The sequence below is a fragment of the Brassica napus genome, chromosome A2 (genome assembly GCF_020379485.1).
Source record: "Brassica napus cultivar Da-Ae chromosome A2, Da-Ae, whole genome shotgun sequence".
NCBI classification, from domain to species: Eukaryota; Viridiplantae; Streptophyta; class Magnoliopsida; order Brassicales; family Brassicaceae; genus Brassica; species Brassica napus.
The window spans coordinates 22,134,055-22,152,492 of NC_063435.1; the positions used below are offsets into that span (position 1 = coordinate 22,134,055).

Consider the following 18,438-nt stretch of genomic DNA (forward strand, 5'->3'; position numbering starts at 1 on the left):
TTATATTATTAGAAACAAAAGATAACCGACCACTAACTTAATTAACCATCAACTATTAGAAATAACCGACCACTAATTTAAATAACCAGCAACTATTGTCTCTTAAACTATAGTCTATCAGATTATCTGGTATTTCAAATCTAGATATAAGCTAACATATAAAATATCCATATAAATCATAATATAACCGGCTAATTTCCGAATGATCCAAAATATTACATTATAACCGGCTAACTTACATATCATGTATATGAATAGTATATATATAAGTTAATCTTATCTTGTTTCAAAAAAAGAGTTAAGTTAACATTATACAAAACAAAATCAAGGAAAATGAATACAAAAACATATATATTTTAGCCGGCTAAATATATACATATATTCTCTGTTTGTTTTCTAGACAAGAATCATCAAATATAATCTATTGAACTACAATACATCAATTTTTTAGCTCTTTTTATGAGCACACAAGCTCAACTTCCTTCACTCCAGTCACAAACTCGCTCCAATCCGACACCGTATCAGAAGACTTGGTTTAACCAAATTAAAACCACAAAAGGAAGAAGAAGATGAGAACCTTAGAGAGTTGACTCGTTTTTTATTGTTAATTTGTTCCCTTTGGGATCAATTCTTACATGTAGAAAAACAAATGGTCGATTCGATTCTTCCAAAGACATGTCCATGTGCCGCCATATAATCAAATCCAAAACTAATATGTTTTCATGCATGTGACCAAAGACAAAGAAACTTGTTTTTCACCTCGAATATGAACAAGTTGAGGAAAGATAAAAGTTCTTAGATCGAATTTAGAATTTTTTTGAAATTTACAAAAAAAGGTTGAGATTTAGATATATAAAGAAGAAATAGAGAATGAAGATTGCGTAAAAAAATAGAGAGAGATTATCATTACGAATCTCTTAGGTTCCATAAGTAAAGAAAATAAGGCACCGTCATTTCGCATGGTCAGGAGCTGGGTTTCACACTTGAGCCTGTGTTTTTTTCATGCATGCAAATTACTGAATCTTTGTAGAATTTGTGTGCAAATCTCTTTAAGCATTATAAAATTATCATAAAAACAAATACACATAAACCTCAATATATGTAACTATATACTATTTTATCCACTGTATATTTTATACATTTTAATCAAATTATGCAATCACTTGCTATTAATTAATTACAAGGTTTTAACTTGGCTTTAATTTACGAAATTATTCACCTAAACATGTTCTATAATTTAGCTATTTAATTTATCCTTCAAAAATTCTATATGAATTTACTGGAAAAACGAATACTAAAACAAGACAAACGTGAATTGTTCAAACAGACCTTAGACCTTGAGAAGGATCCATACGGACCTAAGAAGCCAGACGAGGAAGCACTCGGGCCGGAGGTGCCTTATCTAAGTGCCATTGGGGCCTTAATGTACTTGGCTAGTCATACTAGACCGGACATCAGCTTTGCCGTGAGCTTACTGTCTAGATTCAGTTCATGTCCGACTTTAAGGCACTGGAACGGAGTGAAACATTTGTTCAGATATCTGCAAGGAACAAAAGATCTTGGTTTGTTCTACACCGACCGGCCAGGAGAGAGCTTGGTTGGATATGCAGATGCTGGGTACTTGTCCGACCCACACCAGGCTAGATCTCAAACAGGTTATGTGTTTATACACAGTGGACCTGCAATATGCTGGCGTTCCACAAAGCAAACCTTAGTGGCCACATTGTCCAATCACGCTGAGATCATAGCTATGTATGAAGCAAGCCGTGAGCTTGTTTGGTTGAGGAACATGACCGGCCATGTCTTAAGAGAGAGTGGTCTGGCCGTGGGACAAGAGAAAGAAGAGCCAACAATCATGTACGAGGACAATGCAGCGTGCATTGCTCAGCTCAAGGAAGGATACATCAAGGGAGATAGGACAAAGCACATCCTGCCCAAGTTCTTCTTCACCCATGACTTGCAGAAGGCAAAGGAGGTTCAAGTAATTCAAGTTCGATCCAGTGACAACTCAGCCGACCTCTTCACCAAGTCTCTGCCAACCTCAACATTCAAGAAGCTGGTTCATCAGATAGGGATGCGCCGGCTGAAGGATCTTCAGTGATGCCTTCATCAGGGGGAGTGTCATGCGTTGTACTCTTTTTCCTGTCTAAGGTTTCCATTTTTCCCACCTTGGATTTTTGGTTTTCCTAGAGAGGTTTTAACGAGGCAACATCGTGCATGATACAAGCCCATATGGTTATAGCATCCAAGGGGGAGTGTTATGAATAATGTGGATTGCTAGTAACCAAGCCAAAGGAAGAACGGACCGCGTCTGGCCCAAGACCAAGACCGCATCCGTATAGGAGAGAGAGGCGGTCAAAGATTAGGCTGACTATAGATTAGGATGATTTCCTTAATTTTAACTGTTCCATCGGAAAAGACAAAGTAATAATTGAATTAAAAAAGAAAAATGTGGAAAGCGAATTTTACTTTTAAGTTTTAACCAAGCTCTCTCGAAAGTTCCTCTAAAACTATATTGGTTATGATTGGTAAAAACCGGAGGAACTTGGAGTAAATTAATTGAAAGAAACAATATATCAGTGTAACTGAGAGAAAAAGTGTATGAATAAAATAAGAAACAAAATTAAAGTCAGTCTTACCTGTATTTCCACTGAGACAATCAAATGGTATGTTTACCTTTATTCAAACAGTACGGAGAGTAAAAATGATAAAATTTATTTTCACTTGACTGGTGAATTATGAGCTGACTGAGAGTAAAAACCTTTTTCACCAAAAAGTTAACGCTATTAATACTATACAACACTACAAGAAAACACGCCGAATTCCGACGGAGATTCCGACGGACGTCAAAGGCGTCGGACATTTTGGACGGAATTCTGACCGATTTCCGACGAAAACAAAAAATCTGAAGTCGTCGGAATTCCGTCGGCTAATTCCGACGACTTTCCGAGAAAACAAGGGTCGTCGGAATATTCCGACGACTTTTCGACGACATTCCGATAAACAATATAACCGTTGTAGTCGTCGAAAAGTTGTCGGAATATTCCGTCAAATTTCCGACGATATTCCGATGAAAAGATATAACCGTTACGGTCGTCGGTATTCCGTCGGAATTTTCCGACGAATTTCCGACGAACCAAGTGACCGTTGCCGACAAATATATATGACCGTTTTATAGCCGTTCGAGATTGGAAAATACTGACGAAATTCCGACGGAATGCTTTATATCTGTCGGTATTCCGTCGGAAAGTCGTCGGATGTCCGTAAGCAATTTCCTATAAATGCAACCCCTCCTCATTCAACTCATTCACACCTCATTCTCTCTTCTTTCTCTTTAGTCATAACAATTCCGTGAAAATCATGTCTTCAGGAGCTTATTATCGTTCGTGGATGGATAAACCTCATTTGGATCCCAACACTAATTTGCTTACGGAAGAATACGTTCAAGGGATTGGAGAATTCATGAGGCTTGTTCAACAGCAACCGGATGCAAAAAGTGGTATGTTAAGATGTCCCTGCTCTACTTGCAATAATAATAAGGTTATAAAAGAATTTGATGTTTGGACTCATTTGTATATGAAAGGGTTTTCACGTAATTATAAAGTTTGGTACCTTCATGGGGAAACTGGTTATGAATATGGTAGTACTAGCGAACCTCAGCCTGTTAGTGAACTTCAGCCTGATATTAGGTTAGAAGAACCTAGAACGGATATAGATTATGGTGTAGGTACTGAGCAGATGGTACATGATCATTATAGAGGGGAAGAACCAAATCCCGAATCTAGGAGATTTTTTGATATGTTAGATGCAGGAAAACAACCTTTATATCAAAATTGTAGAGATGGTCATTCAGTCTTATCATCTGCAACTAGATTAATGGGTATTAAGACAGACTATAATTTGGCTGAAGAATGTATGGATGCGATTACTGATTTTGTCAAAGGTATTCTACCTGAGGATAACCTTGCACCGGGTTCATACTACGAGGTTCAGAAACTTGTAGCCGGTCTTCAACTACCGTACGAAGTGATAGATGTATGTATTGACAACTGCATGATCTACTGGAGAGCGGATGAGACACGAAATGTATGCAAATTTTGTGGGAAACCTCGTTATCAGGAGACGAGAGGAAGAGTTCCGATCCCGTTCAAAAGAATGTGGTATTTGCCTTTGACGGAAAGATTGAAGAGGTTGTATCAGTGTGAGCGCACAGCAAAAGCAATGAGATGGCATGCAGAGCATTCCACAAATGGTGAGATTAGACATCCTTCAGATGCGAAGGCTTGGAAACATTTCCAGTCAACATATCCAGAATTTGCGGAAGAGAGAAGAAATGTTTATCTTGGATTATCTACTGATGGTTTCAGCCCGTTTGGAAAGCATGGAAGACAGTATTCTCTATGGCCAGTTATCGTGACCCCGTACAACTTACCGCCGAGCTTGTGCATGCGACGAGAGTTTTTGTTTCTCTCAATTCTCGTCCCCGGTCCAGATCATCCTAAAAGATCACTAGATGTGTTTCTTCAACCACTGATATATGAGTTGCAACAACTATGGGCGCACGGTTTTGAGACATACGATGTTTCGTGCAAAGAAAACTTTCAGATGCGGGCAGTACTTATGTGGACAATAAGTGACTTTCCAGCATATGGTATGTTATCTGGATGGACAACACATGGGAGGCTATCATGTCCATATTGTCAAGATGACACAGATGCTTTCCAACTAAAGAACGGAAGGAAAACGTGTTGGTTTGACTGTCACAGACGATTTCTTCCACCTGATCATCCATACCGCAGGAGTAAGACTTCGTTTACGAAGAACAAGCAGGTGTTTGATGGTCCACCTGAGGAAGTTAGTGGGGAAGATTTGTTGAAGCAGTTTAGGGATTTTGATGCAGAAAGGACGCCAGTATTCCGTCGGAATATACTGACGAACTTAATTTCGTCGGAATTTTAATTTACCCGGGAAAACCAAACCGCGTGAAATTTTCGCGAACCGCCAATTGGTATATATTTAATGATACCGACGGAATACTGACGAACCCGTGTCCGTCGGAATTGTTAAATATAATTACCCTTCTTCTTCCTTCTTCGTTATTTCCGCCTCCGGCTCTCTCTCAATTCTCTCCGCGATTTCTCTCCCTTTCACGGCGATTCCGGCCGTTCTCGATCCCCCATCACCGGCGAATCATCTTCTCACCCTCATATCTCTTCCCCAAACCCCAAATCATGTAAGAATCATCCCAACCTTGTTTTATCCCAATTTTTTAGGGTTTTGGAAGTTAGATCTCGGATTTTAGGTTGTTTGATTGAAAATTTTAGGATTGAATGGATAGTTTAGGATATATAAGTTATGATTGTTGTTTGGATTGTTGTTTAAGTTTTTTTTTGGAATTATTTTGTGTTTTTGTTAAAATTCAAAACGTTTTACTGTTTTTAAAACGTTTTTTGATTTTTAAAAACGTTTTTCAAGTTTCCAATAATAAAATATGTATAATAAAACGTTTTTTTAAAATTTTAAAAATATTTAACAACATTTTTCTATAATTATAAAATTTTTATAATTTTGTATACATAAATTTAATTGTTTTTTTATAATTTTTTTCAAATTTCCAGTAATAAACTATGTATAATAAAACGTTTTTTAAAAATTTTAAAAATATTTAACAACATTTTTCTATAATTATAAAAATTTTATAATTTTTTATAAGTTTCCAGTAATAAACTATGTATAATAAAAGGTTTAATTGTTTTTTTTAAACGTTTATAAAACCTTTTGTAAATATATAAATGAAAACATTAAAAATAGAAATGATTTGAAAAGATTTTTGATGTATTAATTTTTTTTTAGGTCCGAGGATGTACCCCGCCCCGCAGCCCGTCTTCGACGTAGTTCGGTGAGCAGTTCCCGTGCATCGGGATCATCTCACGAACAAAACTCGGTTCCCGCATATATTCCCGCTCCAGCTCCCGCTGCCCCTCCCGCTGCTGCTCAACAGGATCCGGGGGTCATGCCAGTTGATCTATTGGTTCAACAACCAGGTCGAGAGCATCTCCCGGTTCTCCATCCCAACCCACGACGAGGACATAGCACTTGGTTAGTATTTTTTTAATTTGTAGTATTATGTTTTTTTCCATTAATTAACTTGTTAACTAACTTGTATATTTTTAAAGGTTCACCAAGTCGAAAAATGGTATTAGCAGGAGCATCAACCAGATGATGTACTCCATGCTTCGTTTTGGATATTCAAAGTGGAGTGTGATTCCTTTCGAAGAACGAGAGTTGTGGTTTCGTCAGTTTGCGGTAAACTCTTCATTTTTTTAAAGTATTTACATTTTTTAAAATATATTTACTTATTAAATTATGTTTTTTTTGTAGCAAGAGTTCAACTGGCACTCCGATCTCACGGAAACAGTCCGTAAGAAATTCAACGAAAAAGCCATGGACTCTTATACGAAGCAGATAAACGCGTGGAAGACAGTTTGGCAGAAGAACAAGAGGCCACGGTTCATCAACGGGACGGTGTGGGAGCAGTTGATAGCTCATTGGGAGAAGGAAGAAACTGCAGAGACGTCTTCTAGGAACTCCAAGAACCGGAAGAGCGATCGTGGCGGGAAAGGTATGTATGTGCACAACCTCGGCGCTTGCTCTATGTCTACTAAGGAAGATGAACTTGTAAGTTTTTTTTAATTATTTATCTTTATATTTTTTAAATAAATATTTTATATATTCTTTGGCTAATAATGGCGGTTTTTTAGATCGAAGAAAATGACGGTAATCCCGTTGATCGTCTCCAACTCATTAAGGTGGCTCACACTAACAAGAAGACGGGTCAAATTCAGGATCCCGTGATCAAAGGTGTCGTTGATTTGGTGGAAGCTGAAATAGCAACTCAATCTCAGCCTCTCTCTGATGACGGCGATTCTACGGGAGCTTCAACCAACTTGTCCCTATTGCAAATAAATGAGATGGTTGAAAAGGTAATTTTTTTTATTAATATATTTTTTTTATAATGTCGATTACTAATTTGTCTATATTTACTAACTTTAAATATTTTTGTAGGCGGTTCCTAAAAGGAAAGGAGGCCGTTTAGTTGGGTTGGCCCGCCGTGCTTCTTCGTATCCGGCGTCTTCTTCGCAAGCTCCGTATGCCGATCCCATGATTCTCGAGGAGCTACATGACAAAGATGAACGGATTGGGGCATTGGAGGAGCAGAACACCACTATCCTTTCGGAGAATGCCACTATCCGTTCGGAGAATGCCACTATCCTTGCTGAGCTGGCATCCCAGAAGAAGTTCAACGCCGAGATAATGCAGAAGCTAGATCGTTTGATGTCTTCGAGTTCTTAGTTTTTTTTCAGCTTTTTAAAACTGTCTGAATGTTTTTTTGTTCGTTTTGCATGAATTTTAAATTTTCTGAATATTTTTTTTCTATTTCGGTTTGTATGAATTTAAATTCTATAATATTATTAGTTTTAAATTTCAGATTTTTTTATTTATTAATTAATTTTTCATATAAAAAATATATATAAAAATGCAAAACTAATTCGTATTAAAATTGACATTTTCCGACGAACTAAGTCCTCGGTAAATACCGACGGAATATGATTCGTCGGTAAATACCGACGGACTCTATTCGTCGGAATTTACCGACAAATCATAGTCCGTCGGTATTTACCGACGAATAATAGTCCGTCGGTATTTACCGACGAATCATAGTCCGTCGGTATTTACCGAGGACTTAGTTCGTCGGAATCTTCGGAGGATCCGTCTCCGTCGGTATATAGTTTTTCCGATGAACTCTGGTCTCGTGTGTCCGCATCGGAATATTGTCGGAAGTTCGTCAGAATGTCATTTCTCGGTATTCGTCAGAAAGTCGTCGGAAGTTCTGACGAAATTCCGACGAATTCTTTTTTTCCGACGAAATGATACCAACAAACTCCTTCGTCAGAAATTCGTCGGAATAGGCCTTTTCCGACGAATTTCCGACGATTTTGGCCATCAGAATCCCCCTGTTTTCTTGTAGTGCAATCACACCCAAATATATTTTCAAACTGTTATGAATCATGAAGTGGATGGTCCATAACCTATACCATACAAGTTCAAGACTAGAGTCTATTGGAGGTTTACATCCAGCCACATGGAAGACCCATTCAACCTTAGTCTTTATGAGTTTGACCATATCATTATGTAGAGTATCTTTGTAATCAATTCTCCCTTTGACTCCACCTTGTATGAACCACTATATATAGTGGTGTAAGCAATAAGAAATACACAACACATTCTCACAAACCTTCTCTCAAATCTTAACACGTTATCAGCACGAAGCTCTCTCCACCTGAGCAAGCTCTCCGCCGGCGACCTCCTCTCCTCCGGCCAGCCCCACGCCGGCCACTTCTCCACCTCTCTCCACTATCCGCGGATCATCTTCCTCTCTCTCTTAAGGTGGTCCATTCAGAATCCTTGTGGTGAAAAGGTAAAATAATCTAACCCTAAAATCTAAAGACTTAGACTTTATTGATTATAAAGATCTATATGAATCTGAATTTTATATGAATCCTAAAACTTATAAAACAATAGAAATCTATAGATATTATAAAAGAGAAAAATCTGTAGATCTAAAATCATCTCAAATATTAATCTTGAATCCATGATCTATATGAATCATGATTCTAAGAACCTTTTGAATCATAAACAAAAATTATTGAAAGATTGCAAATCCCCTTAGCTAAAAGCCATTCATAAAATCGGCTGCTCCTCTCTCCTTTTGTCATCCATGTTTCCGGATTTGATGAAAAATTAAAAAACCCATGATTCAATCCTTTGATTGGCCTAATTACCAGATGTAAAATCATGAATGTATAATCTAGCCTAATCAAAAACCCCCATCAAAATCCTCAATCCAAACTGATGTGATGTTTGCCAAATAAAATCGGCCATTACACACATCAAACTTTTTCTCTTGCTTGGTTTCACAACCAGCAAAATCCAATATCCAAAATTCAAAAAAAATAAATAAATAAATAAATAAAACAATCATCATCACCCTAAAGCCAAAATCGTTTTTGATCTTTTGTGATCAGTCAAAATCAGAATAAATGAAATATTAAAACCCATTAAATGAAAATCTTTGACCATTGATGTTTGATTTTGAAAACTGAAATTTTTTTTTGAAAAACTTTTATGATTGTTTAAATGAAAATCTTTGACTAAAGTAAATATTTATTTCAAATATTATAAACAATAATCAAGTTTTTTAAATTAGTATATCATATAATAAATTTTAAATACTTGTTTTGAAAACATTTGATTATAAAGTTATTATTTGATCACATAGTTATTATTAAAACCAACCTTGAAATCGATTTTTATGATTGAATTTTGTTAGTGATGATTGAAAAATATAAAAACATTTCAAACATTCAAAATCCCCATTGATCATCTTATTATGAATCCTTATCCCTTTATGGATTATTTGATTCAGATGTCGAAAATCAACAATCTTTAGTATGCTGCCCTCAATCTCTCAGGAGACAATTACCTTCAATGGGCACTTGATACCAAGATCATCTTGAAATCCAAAGACCTTGGTGCTTGTATCACTGATGGCAATGAGTCATCTGAGAAGGATAGATACAGTGCGATCTTAATCATACGCCATCACCTTGCTGAAAGTCTCAAAGACCAATACCTCACTGTTGAGAATCTTCTGGACCTTTGGACAGAACTGAAATCCAGATATGATCACCAGAGGACGGTGCTCTTACCAAAGGCCCTATATGATTGGAGGAACCTAAGGATCCAAGATTTTAAGTCTGTGGATGAGTATAACTCGGCTCTATTCAAGATAGTCTCAAAGTTGAAACTGTGTGGAGAGACTATCACTGATGCTGACATGTTAGAGAAGACATTCTCTACATTCCACACAAGCAATGTTTTGCTTCAGCAACAATACCGAGAAAAGGGTTTCTCCACCTATGCAAATTTGATCTCTTGTTTGTTGCTGGCTGAGCAAAACAATGAGTTACTTATGAGGAATAGTGAGATGAGGCCTCCTGGTGCTAAGGCATTACCTGAGGCACATGCGGCCAGAGAGCCAAAAGATGAGTCTCCAAAGAAAGAGTCAAACCATGGCCGTATGAAAGGCCGTGGAAGATGGCAAGGTCGTAACTGTGGGTTTCAACCACGTGACTGTGGGTTTCAGCCACGTGAACACCTTGGTCATAGCCGAGGCCGAGGATATGGTCGAGGTAATGGCCGAGGGTATCAACCTAGCCGTGGGTATAAGTCCGACTTCAAAACCCATGGCTCGACCAAATCTTCTTGCCATCGGTGTGGGATGACCAATCATTGGGCCAACCAATGCAAAACTCCCAGTCATCTTGTTAAACTCTACCAAGAGAGCATAAAGGGAAAGAACCCTGTGGCCCATTGGGTCCATCATAATGATGAGAATGATCTCGACCATGAGGATGTTCAAGCCCATGACAATGATGATCAGACTGAATTTGAGACTTCAGATATCCTTAAAGAGGCCAATTAAAATTTCAACATCATGTTGCTTTTGTCTTTGCATTTCCCTTTGGCTTTATGTTTTTGTTCTACTACTTTGAAATAAAGTTCTATCTATGAAATAAATTTGATTTTATATATCCAGTTAAACTTCCTAAGAACATTTAAACAAAGCCAAATGAAACATTCTTATACTTAAGAAATGTCTAAGATGATGATCCTTGTCTATTTTTCAGAAATGAAAGAAGACAAGAACATGCTAATGGTGAATAGTGGATCAAGCCACACTATATTAAAAGACAAAAGATATTTTGTTAACCTCACCCTAAGAAGTGCCAATATCAATACTATAGCAGGCACGGTCAGTCTTATTGAAGGCCATGGCCAGGCCCACTTAATGATGCCTAATGGCACGCATCTAGAAATTTCTGATGCATTATATTCTCCTAAATCAAAGAAAAATTTGTTAAGTTTCAAAGACATTCGTATGAATGGTCTACATGTTGAAACTAAGGGCGAGGGAAAGAAAGAATTCCTTTTGATTTATGAAAATACCCAAGGCCATAAGAAAGTCCTAGAGACTATCCCTGCTATATCTATGGGCCTTTATTGTGCCCATATAAACTTGATCGAGGTTAATGTCACAATGACTAAAGAGTTCAGAGAAGCCTTTAACCAATGGTACGACAGGCTCGGGCATCCTGGTTCGGCTATGATGCGTAAAATACTCTTGAACTCAACTAGCCATTCCTTGAAAGATAGGAAAATTCTCCCTAAGAGCTTCCCATGTGTTCCATGCTCACAAGGGAAACTAATAATAAGGCCATCAAAAGGTGGTTAAGGAAACATTAAACTTTCTGGAAAGGATTCAAGGAGATATATGTGGACAATACACCCACCTTGTGGGACATTTCGATATTTTATGGTCCTCATTGATGCATCGACCGGATGGTCGCATGTTTGTTTATTATCCACTAAAAACCTGGCATTTGCTAGATTACTGGCCCAGATCATAAGACTGAGAGCCTACTTTCCAGATTTTCCACTTAAAACTATTCGTCTTGACAATGCTAATGAAATCAATTCCCAAGCTTTTAATGATTATTGTATGTCCATGGGGGTAAGTGTGGAACACTCCGTGGCACATGTACATACACAGAATGGATTGGCCGAATCCTTCATTAGAAGAATCCAACTCATAGCTCGACCATTACTCATGAGGTCGAAGCTTCCAGTATCAGCTTGGGGACATGTGGTATTACATGCTGCTGAATTGATACGCATAAGGCCATCTAGTGAACACAAATATTCTCCATCCCAATTACTCTCAGGTCATGAGCCAGACGTGTCCCATATCAAAACATTTGGATGTTCTGTGTATGTTCCTATTGCACCACCACAGAGAACAAAAATGGGACCTCAAAGGAGGATGGGAATATATGTTGGATTTGACTCTCCCACCATTATTAAATATCTTGAGCCAACAACAGGAGATTTGCTTAAGGCCAGATATGCAGATTGTCATTTTGATGAATCTGAGTACCCAACATTAGGGGGAGAGAATAACAAGTTGGGCAAAACAATAAAATGGAATCAAACATCCTTATCATGGCAAGATCCTCGGACTCAATCATGTGATTTAGAGGTCCAGAAACTAATTCATTTGCAAAAGCTAGCTAATCAATTGCCTGATTCCTTTGCTGACCCGAAAAGAGTGACTAAGTCCTATATACCAGCTTGTAATGCACCAATAAGTATTGATGTCCATGATGGACACAATCAAGTGGCTACAGAGTCTAAGGCACGTCTCAAACATGGTAGACCAATTGGTTCCAAAGATAAAGGACCTCGAAAATTAAAGAAAGGTGCAAAAGAAACCGAGGTCATAGATTGTCAGACAAGCCTAAGGTACCAACCAATGAGACTCGGGACGCCGAGCCTCATGGTACTGAAGGTGCTAATGATGAGATCTCAATTAATTATCTTATGTCTGGGACAAGATGAAACCGAAAAGATGTCGACATCGATGATATATTTGCTTATAAAGTAGCCCTTGATATGATGGACTTAAATGAGGATCATGAACCCACGTCTATTCTAGAGTTCACTCAAAGATCTGATTGGCTCAAATGGAAAGAAGCCATAAACATGGAGTTAGAATCATTAAAGAAAAGGAATGTCTTTGGATCGATTATCCTGACGCCTTCTAACATTAATCCAGTGGGATATAAGTGGGTATTTATGAGGAAGAGAAATGAACATGGTGAAATTGTAAGATACAAAGCACGGCTTGTAGCACAATGATTCTCACAAATACCAGGCATCGATTATGAGGAGACATACTCCCCTGTGGTGGATGCAACTACATTTCGCTTTTTAATAAGTCTGGCCATCAAAGAAAATTTGGATATGCGGTTGATGGATGTTGTAACCGCATACCTTTATGGTCCACTGGATAATGAAATATATATGAGATTACCAGAGGGTATTGAGCTTAAAGCTAACAAAGGTTCTCGAGAAGAACACTGCATAAGGCTGAACAAATCCTTATATGGACTTAAGCAAAGTGGTCGAATGTGGTATAATCGTTTAAGCGAATACCTTGCCAAAGTAGGCTATAAGAACGATCCTATCAGTCCATGTATCTTTATAAAGAAGTTTGCAAACAATGGATTTGTTATCATAGCAGTGTATGTTGCCTCTGGGAAAATCGCCCAAACAGTTGAATATCTCAAGAAAGAGTTTGAAATGAAAGATCTAGGTAAAACCAAAGTCTGTTTGGGGTTGCAACTTGAGTACATGAAAGGAGGAATCCTTGTGCATCAAATGGCATATACTGAAAAAGTACTCAAGAGAATTTATATGGACCAGGCTCACCCATTGACCAGTCCAATGGTCGTGAGATCCCTTGATTTGGACACGGATCCATTCGGTCCTAAGAAGGACGATGAGGATATCCTGGGTCCAGAAGTGCCATACCTCAGTGCCATAGAAGCATTAATGTATTTGGCTAGCCACACTAGACCAGCTATATGTTTTACCGTAAACCTCCTATCAAGATTTAGTTCTTGTCCGACCCAAAGGCACTGGAACGGAATTAAACATATCCTACGTTACCTACAAGGAACTAAGGATTTGGGTCTATTTTATACCAATGAAACCAAAGATGGTTTGGTAGGCTTTGCAGATGCAGGCTACTTATCTGATCCACACCATGGTCGATCCCAAACCGGTTATGTGTTCACTCATGGTGGTACTACTATATCATGGCGTTCCATGAAACAAACTATAGCAGCCACTTCATTTAATCACTCAAAAATTCTTGCCATGCATGAGGCAAGTCGTGAGTGTGTATGGTTGAGGTCTATGACCCAACACATCCGATCAGATAGTAGAATGGTCAAGGACAATGGTCCGACCATCATATATGAAGATAATGCTGCATGCATTGCTCAACTCAAAGACGGGTATTTCAAAGGTGACCGAACCAAACATATTCTACCCAAGTTCTTCTTTCTCATGAGTTGCAGAAAGCTGGAGAGGTCAACGTCCTTCAGATCCGGTCTAGTGAGAACTCAGCCGACCTCTTCACCAAGTCATTGCCCACCAGCACATTCAGGAAGCTCACGCAGCAGATTTGCATGCGAAGACCCAAGGACCTTCAGTGATGTCCAAATCAGGGGGAGTAATGTGTGTTGTACTATTTTTCCTTTCTCTGGTTTCCCTTTTACCACATTGGGTTTTGGGTTTTTCCGGGAGAAGTTTTAATGAGGCAATATTAGCATGTTACAAGTCCTATATGGTTATGGCATCCAAGGGGGAGTGTTATGAATCATGAAGTGGATGGTCCATAACCTAGATCATACAAGTTCAAGACTAAAGTCCATTGAAAGTTTACATCCAGCCACATGGAAGACCCATTCAACCTTAGTCTTTATGAGTTTGACCATGTCATTATGTAAAGTATTTTTGTAATCAATTCTCTCTTTGACTCCACCTTGTATGAACCATTATATATAGTGGTGTAAGCAATAAGAAATACACAACACATTCTCACAAACCTTCTCTCAAATCTTAACACAAACGCTTTAATTTATTCTTTGTGTCAATAAAACTATTTCTAGAACTATTTTTTTATACATTTAGGATCAGATCTATAGAATGAAAGTTTTTTTACTCACAGATTCTCTATTTCTCAAAACTGGCCCCCTAATTTCTTACTTCCCCTATATTAAACCCCCAGAGAAACAAAAGTGTCTTTTATTTGCTATAAAAGCCCTCGCACTTACACTTTCCTCGCAAATTCTACCCACAAAACCTCTCTCTCTCTCTCTCTCTCTCTCTCTCAAAATCAGAAACATGGAGGTTTCAGAGAGGAAGCCTTATTTCATCGAAGAAGAAGATAAGTTGGCTTCTTCTTTATCGGAGATGGAAGCTGGGTGTTCTGGTAACAAGGTAAACTCACAAAACGGCATCGTTCCAAGTCCTTTCTCTTACGTCGGAATGAACAGTTTCAGCAAAAACACTAACTCCTATTACAACAACTACAACCATCCAAGCTATTATCACCATCAATACTCTGTTTCCTCTCCGAGATCCGCAGTTTCTGGAAGATTCCATGATTTCAGATTCGATAATCGACAGCCTCATTTCTTGGATTCGTGTTTCCTCTGTCAGAAACCACTCGGTGATAACAGAGACATCTACATGTACAGGTACACTTTTAGATCTATGCATCAGATTCGCCTTTTAATCGAAAAGAATTTGTTTTTTTCTCATTAGCCATGCAAATAATTCATGGGTCTGATTCAAAGTTTTGATTGTGTGTGTAAATTGCAGAGGAGACGTGCCGTTTTGCAGTGAAGAGTGTAGACAAGAACAGATAGAGAGAGATGAAGCAAAAGAGAAGAAACAGAGTCTGTCTTATTCTGTGAAATCAGCAATGAGGAGAAAAGAACAAAGAAGCTCTTCTTCTTCTCCAACTAGATCTCGTGGTTATGCATGTCACAACGGAACTATTGCTGCTGCTTGAGATTCTGAATCTGATTATGAGTTTGGGAATTATAATTATAATAATAATAAAAAAGGAAAACAAAAAGACAAAAACAAAAGAAGAAGTGAGATTGTGTCTTAAAGTGTCGAATCTGGTTTTGGGATTCTCTTTTGATATTTTCTAAATCTGAAGATTACTTTAGCTTGAAGTTTCAGGGAAAGCTAAAGATCCATCAGCTTCTTCACTAGTTTTCTTTTCTTTTTTTTTAACTTGAAAGTTTTGGGAGTATATGAGAAGAGAGAAATTGTATATGCCTGTGTGAGTTATAAAGTCCATGGGGCATGCTTGAGTAATCTTCTCGTGTATCTATTGGGTAAGAAAACAAATACATATGTGACAGTTTTACATGTTCAACCATGAAAACATATACAAGGTATTAAAATTTATACACTTTATTCTATGTTCTGGCAAACCATGCTTTGTGTTTTGATATTAGATATTGAGTGATAGTATCAGTTTTTTTTGCTGTAGTCACAAGAGCTATTACCAACGTAACTACGCAAGTATTCAAATGAATTTCAATACAACCATCATTTGAAAGTGTAGCGATTCTTACCTTTTCATGGAAACAAAAGTTATATGAGACATAACTTGTAACAAATCATTTCCATATATATTCATTTTCCTTCATTTTTTCTAGTATTCATCTTACTTCATGATTTGCATTTACTAACTTATTTGTATAATATTCGATGAAAAAAAAACTTATTTGTATAATATTCACTATGCAAAAAATATTCCAAACTCAAAAATCATTCTCTAACACTAACACCTCCTCTCAAACTCCCCTCCACAGGTCCTGCGGCTCTACTATTGCTTCTTACCTAACTACTTTCTTTACTCGCGGCTATATAAGAATCTCCACTATCGCACTCTTCGATAATCTTCTTTAATCTTTCCACTACAATCTCCATCGTGGGCCGCTCTTTATCGTTCTTTTTGAGGCAAATATCAGCCAATTTTGCCAAACTCCTCGTTCCAGCAGATGGATAGTTATTGCGTAGCCGCGGGTCAACGATCATGCTGAAGCGTCGACTATCAGGAGGATACTCTTTGACCCATTCCAATAGTCTCCGTTCAGCGGGTGGCTTGTTCCTCTCAATGGTTCGACGTCCGGTTATGATCTCGTAAAGCACAACACCAAAGCTATATACATCGCTCTTTAACCGCAAATGGCCTGTTTGCACGTATTCAGGAGCTGCATAGCCCTGTGTTCCAACTTTCTACAAAGAGAACCAAGAAAAAAATCAAGAAGAAGACATTATCAAACCATTCTTCATCTAAAACTATGTAAAAACCATAACCAAATGCACACCACAATTAACCCAAGAAGGTAAAAGAAGTGTTTAATACTTACTGCAGTTGTGACGTGAGTATTGTCGCCCTGAGGTCCTTCTCTTGCAAGCCCAAAGTCCGATAATTTCGGACAAAATTCATCATTTAAAAGCACATTAGAGGATTTGAAGTCACGGTATATCACCTGCCCAACCAATTATACCACAAGAATCCACCACTCATTAACGGTTCATAAAACTGTCTCATTCCTAATGGGTTTATGTGTTCACATTGTGCCTGTCCTAAATTATCAAGAACAATCAATAGGATCTGTTTTAAAACCTCTAATGGGTTTTTGTTTCAGTTTAAAAATTGCACCTTAACTTCATGTAAATAAGCCAATCCTTCAGCTGCACCAAGCATGATCTCAAGCCTTTGTTTCCATGGTAACGTGCGAGCTCCACGCGTGAATAGATGCTCTTCCAAGCTTCGATTAGACATGTACTCATAAACCAAAAGCCTCTCCATTCCGTTCTCCCCATCTTCGGAGCAATAACCTAAGAGCTTCACAACGTTCTGATGATTCACTACCCCTAGAAACTCAACTTCTGCTAGCCATTGCTTGTGACCCTAATACACACCATTACAACACAGAAGAAAGAGAAAACATCAAAACTCATTAAAAAAAAAACAATCTCTCAATTCAGTTACCTGTAAACCTTGTGGATTGAGTTTCTTGATGGCGACGACAAGTGGAGGATCAGAATCTCCAGTGGTGGGAATCTTTCCTTTATAAACATTACCGAATCCACCATGACCGATCTTAAGCCTTCTGCTAAACCCACAAGTGGCTTCACTGAGTTCTTCGTAAGTGAATACCCTAAGACTCTGTTCTCTCTCTCTATCCAAGTCTCTGATACTTCGCCCAGAAGGCAAAGATCTCGGTTTGTGGAGGTTAAACGACGGCGTTTGGCTCTTGTTCCTCAGTTCTGGAGCTGAGTTTTGTGCTTTTCTTCTGTCTTTTTGTTTGTTTCTGGGTTCGGGTTTCTTGGATTTGAACAAGAACAGACAGTTCATGTCTCAAGGAGAGAAGAGAGAGAAAAAAGATTGAAACTTTGTGTAAGGAAAAACAAGGGGAACATTTATACTATTCTTTGTAGAGAAGGGAGAGTTAGAAAGATTGAAACTTTAGGTAAGGAAAAACAAGTGGAACATTCACATTGATTGTTTGTCGAGAAAAATTATAGATGGGAAAGTGTCAAAGAGCGTGACGGTCTCTTCCTTATCTTTTACGAAGGAAGACGAAGAAATGGCGTAACGGGAAATACACGTATACGTGTGAAAGGAGAGTGATTGATTATTGATCAATGTAGGACAATTTCAGACTAGGTAGTAAGTGTAGGGACTCGTACTGTAATTTTCAAGAGTCATATCAACTTAGTTTTTTTTATTAATGGTTATCTTTAAGGAATTTAATCATTTATAAAACAGCATATATTACTGGAATTTCTAACAAATTTCGAGAGATACTTTATTATTTCTTATCGTGTTTTTCAATTTTGTATTTATCTCAAAAGTGAGATACCTAAAGTTTT

General features: G+C 37.9%; 2 protein-coding genes across 2 annotated transcripts; one reads left to right on the top strand and one right to left on the bottom strand.

Moving 5' to 3' along the window:
* The first annotated feature begins 14,583 nt into the window (after positions 1-14,583).
* LOC125587828 (FCS-Like Zinc finger 1-like) lies at positions 14,584-15,980 on the top strand. Its single transcript, XM_048759067.1, has 2 exons — positions 14,584-15,230; positions 15,355-15,980. Exons 1-2 carry the CDS (start codon positions 14,677-14,679, stop codon positions 15,545-15,547), a joined length of 747 nt encoding a protein of 248 aa, XP_048615024.1. The 5' UTR covers positions 14,584-14,676; the 3' UTR covers positions 15,548-15,980.
* Positions 15,981-16,256: 276 nt separating this feature from the next.
* On the bottom strand, positions 16,257-18,138 carry LOC106381882 (probable serine/threonine-protein kinase PBL19). The gene is made up of 4 exons (XM_013821824.3): positions 17,555-18,138; positions 17,222-17,473; positions 16,926-17,048; positions 16,257-16,791 (listed from the first exon to the last, which is right to left on the bottom strand). The coding sequence occupies exons 1-4, from the start codon at positions 17,918-17,920 to the stop codon at positions 16,393-16,395; spliced, it is 1,140 nt and encodes a 379-aa protein (XP_013677278.2). The 5' UTR covers positions 17,921-18,138; the 3' UTR covers positions 16,257-16,392.
* Positions 18,139-18,438: the final 300 nt, after the last annotated feature.